This window comes from Eimeria tenella, genomic scaffold, assembly GCF_000499545.2.
Source record: "Eimeria tenella Houghton genomic scaffold, Eth_scaff128, whole genome shotgun sequence".
In the NCBI taxonomy this organism is placed as follows: domain Eukaryota; phylum Apicomplexa; class Conoidasida; order Eucoccidiorida; family Eimeriidae; genus Eimeria; species Eimeria tenella.
Window position 1 is genome coordinate 6,885 of NW_013541499.1, and position 3,925 is coordinate 10,809.

General features: G+C 51.1%; 2 protein-coding genes across 2 annotated transcripts in view; one reads left to right on the forward strand and one right to left on the reverse strand.

Moving 5' to 3' along the window:
* Window positions 1-268, forward strand: part of ETH_00021875 (uncharacterized protein) — a gene marked incomplete at both ends in the record, with an annotated part of 1,587 nt that extends 1,319 nt beyond the window's left edge. Inside the window, one exon of the mRNA XM_013373254.1 lies at window positions 56-268. Coding sequence (XP_013228708.1) covers window positions 56-268 — 213 coding nt within the window. The remainder of the gene's footprint in view (window positions 1-55) is intronic.
* Window positions 269-2,676: 2,408 nt separating this feature from the next.
* ETH_00021880 (uncharacterized protein) lies at window positions 2,677-3,461 on the reverse strand (the record flags this gene model as incomplete). The annotated part of the gene is made up of 2 exons (XM_013373255.1): window positions 2,677-2,946; window positions 3,168-3,461. The coding sequence occupies 2 exons, from the start codon at window positions 3,459-3,461 to the stop codon at window positions 2,677-2,679; spliced, it is 564 nt and encodes a 187-aa protein (XP_013228709.1).
* Window positions 3,462-3,925: the final 464 nt, after the last annotated feature.

Sequence of the window (3,925 nt, forward strand, 5' to 3'; positions counted from 1 at the left end):
TGCTGTGCTGCTGCTGTGCTGCTCACGCGCAGTGCCCGCCCTGTGTCCGGCGCAGGTGGACGCGCTGAATCCGCAAGCAGCAGCAAGACTTGCTGGTGCTTTTCTCCCGTGGCAGCGCTATGACCCGCAGCGGCAGGCGATGATGCAGCAGCAGCTGCAGCGCATCCGCGACAGCCCAGGGCTCTCTCCAGACACTCTCGAGATCGTGCAGAGGGCCCTCAAGCCCGCAGAACAGCAAAAGCCTGCGCCCCAACCGCCAGCCAACTAGCTAGCTAGCTGGCTAGCTGGCTGGCTAGCTGGCTAGTCAGGTAGCTGGCTAGCTAGCTGGTCAGGTAGATAGCTGGATGGCTAGCCATGTGGCTAGCTAGGTGGCTAGCTGGGTAGCTAGTTAGCTGTGGGGCACGCGAGCTGGCTGGCACACTGCCCAGCTAGCTACTTAGTTGACAAGTCTCCGGCTGGCTGCCTGCGTGGCTAGCTAGCTAGCCAGCTAGCTGAGTACGTACTTGTGCACCTCAAGAACTTGGGAACTTCACGCGCCACCCGCCAGCTAGCTAGCTAGCTGGCTAGCCGGCCAACTAGCTGGCCGACGAGCTGCCTGGCTGGCTGCCTAGGTAGCTAGCTAGCTAGCCAGCTAGCCAGCTAGCTAGCTAGCTAGCTAGCCCACCGGCAAGCGCGTCTCGTGCAAGCTTTACGAGGTAAAGACAGAATCATCAAGTGCGCGCGGCAGATACGCAGTCTCAGAGGCTCCGATATGGGGGTTAAGGGTTTAGGGTTTAGGGTTTAGAGGCTCTGGTGGCCCCCTGCAGCGGCAGGAAGCAAAAGCTAAGAGCAAAATAAAAGTGAGGCAAAACAAGAAAAGAAGAAAGTGTTTTGGGGGCCCTCCAGGCGCATGCAAAGCAAAGCCCCGAAGTCAGGGCGCGAGCCCCTCAACAGCTCCCGAGGCCTCTAGCTAGCTTGCTAGCTAGCTAGCTAGATAGATAGGTAGCTAGCTAGCTAGCTAGATAGGCGGGTGTCGGATAGTCTGGTAGCCTCTGAAGTAGACGAGGCTTGCTCCCTTTAGCGAGCTGGCTAGTTCGGGCGCCGTGAGCGGGCAGCTAGCTGGCCAGCTAGCTAGCTAGCTAGCTGGCTAGCTGGCGGGCGGGCTAGTTGGCTAGCTAGCTGCGGGGCTGGCCAGCGAACTCAAAGAGAAGCACTCCCTCTAATGTTAAATACCTTAACAAGTTCCGGAGAGTAACGGCCTGCATGCAAAAACAGAAAACGCCCCAGACGCTGGGGTGTACGTACACCGCAACGAAGCGCCACAGCGGGGTGTACGTACACTCCTATTAATTTTAAATATAGCATTTAATAAAACGTTATTAGTTAATAAAAATAAACTTTATTTAAGAAGTAGATTTGTGTTGATTACCTGATTACCTTTTATTAATAAAAAAAAAAATTGTTTAAAGAGTACATTATTACTAATAAATCAAATTTTAATAACTTAAAGTATTTTTTTAGTACCATATTTAGATCTACTATTTCTTCTATTTTTAACTCCGGATACATTTAAAGCCCCTCTAATAATTTTATATCTAATCCCAGGTAAATCTTAAACTGTCGGGTGTATGCACACTCTAGAGGGAAGCTGTGGTATGTATGAGGGAGGCTGTGGAGTGTATGTACACTGTAGAAAGAGGCAGTGGGGTGTATGTACACTCTAGAGAGGCTGTGGGGTGTATGTACACCCTAAAAGCAGGCTGTAGGGTGTATGTACACACTAACAGCAGGCTGTGGGGTGTATGTACACTCTAGGAGGAGGCTGTGGCCCTACAGAAGCACTCGGGTGTACGTACACTGCAAAGGAAGAAGGCAGTGGCGGCTAGTCTTGGGGTGTATGTTCACTGCAGAGGAGGCTGTGGGGTGTATGTACACCGCATGCAGGTGGGGTGTCTGTACACCTCAGAAAGTGCCAAAAAGGCCTTTTTGTTCTTCTTACTTTGCACTTCTTTTTGAATTTCCCAATGAGGGGTAATAAAGAAACACTGGCTCGAGTGGCGCATTTGCAGGGCCATGTCTAGCAGCAAACTGAAGCTGAACGCAAAAACACAAAAGGGTTTAGGGTTTACGGTTTAGGGTTTGCGCAGAAAGGTTTAGGGGCGGGGGTTTAGGACAAAGGTTTCTTGTTTTAGGCCGAAGGGATTAGGGTTTAGGCCCAAGGGTTTAAGGTTTAGCCCGAAGGCTTAGTGTTTAGGCCTAAGGGTTTAGGGGAAAGGCCGAAGGGTGTAGGGTTTAGGGTTTAGAGTGCAAATTTTAGGGTTTAGGGTTTAGTTTAAGGTTTAGATAGCAAGGCATAAAGTTAAGCGTGCAGGGTTTAGGGTTTAGGGTTTAGGGTGCAGGGTTTAGGGTTTATTTCGAGCTCCTTGGGAGCAGCAAAAAGTAGCAAAGATCTTTAGAAGCAGAAATTGGATTTGAATTTAGAAACTCAAAATTGACTTTTTAAATGAAATAAAAAACCAAAAATGCGGAATATTTGGCAAACAAATACAGAAAAGACTTGGGAAAATATTAAAAGTGGAAAGTGGCATTTTTTGCAATTCCGAAAAGTCGCACGTACACCCGGGAGGCGCATGCACTGGGGTGTATGTACACCGGAGAGGGGTGTGGGGCGCGTGCGAAGACGCCGTTTTTTGCAATTTACTTTTTAATTCTATTTCTTTCATCCATGAAGACATCAACTTCGTCGAAAAGGTGCAAAGGGGAGCAGCTGCGAGCAGCAAGAGCTGCCAAAAAGGCCACTTGGAGGCAGCTTTTTTCCCCGCCCGAAAGCGCCGTGGGGCTGCTGCTGACTTGCTGCTGGTTCCGGTCCAGAGTCTGCATGCGCAGCTGCTGCTGCTGATGGTCAAAAGCCAAGCTGCAGCGGTGCGGCAGTGCTGCTTCCGCCAAACGCCGAAAGTCCTCGCGAGTCTGCATGCAGCAGCTCCCGCACGCCTGCGCTGCTGCAGCAGCAACAGCAGAGAGGCAGCAGCAGCAGCAGCAGAAGCAGCAGCAGCAGCAGCAGGGAGGCAGCAGCAGCAGCAGAGAGGCTGAAGCAGCAGCAGCAGCAGACGCACACGCAGCAGCAGCAGACGCACACGCAGCAGCAGCAGACGCAGCAGCAGCAGCAGACGCAGCAGCAGCAGACGCACCTGTTTTGCAGAGAGCTGCAGCGCCTGCAGCAGCTTTCCCGTCCTCACTTTGTAATTCTCCTCAGCAAGAGCCACAGCAGCTTTTGGGGCCAGCAGCTTCTGCTGCTGCTGCTGCAGCAAACGCGAGGACTCAGCCAGTTCTGCTGCTACTGACTGAGAAGCAGCAAACAACAAGCAAAGAGACACAGCAGCAAGCCTTAATAGACGCAAAGACACTTTGCTGCTGCTGCTGCCGCTGCTGCTGCGCCTGCGCCTGCTGCTGCTGCTGCTGATCACACGCAAGGACTCACACATTTCTGCTGCTGCTGCTGCTGAGAAAATGAATAAAAAGATACAAAGAAGAAAGTGGAAAGCCAAAAGGAAAAAGGAAAGAAAACAAAAACAGAGACACAAAGAAAACAGAAAAAAATACAAAGAGATGAAGCAAAGGGGAAACAGAAAAGGAATTCAAAAAGAAATAAAAAGAAACAAAAAGAGACAAAGAAAGAGAAAGAGAAAAAGGGAGAGAGAAGCAGCTAACTGAAACGCACTTCACGAAAGCCGACGGCTAGTGCAGCAGCAGCAGCAGCAGCAGCAACAGCAGCAACAACTGCAGCAGCAGCAGCAGCAAAAAGGCAGCATAGAAAAAGAACAAACAGCAGCGCGGCAAAATCCCCCTGTCTTCTTTTGCTTCCGGCCCAAAACCGCAGCACTGGCGGCCCCCAGAGCCAGGGCCTGTGCACCACAGATTAGGGTTTAGGGTTTAGGGTTTAGGGTTT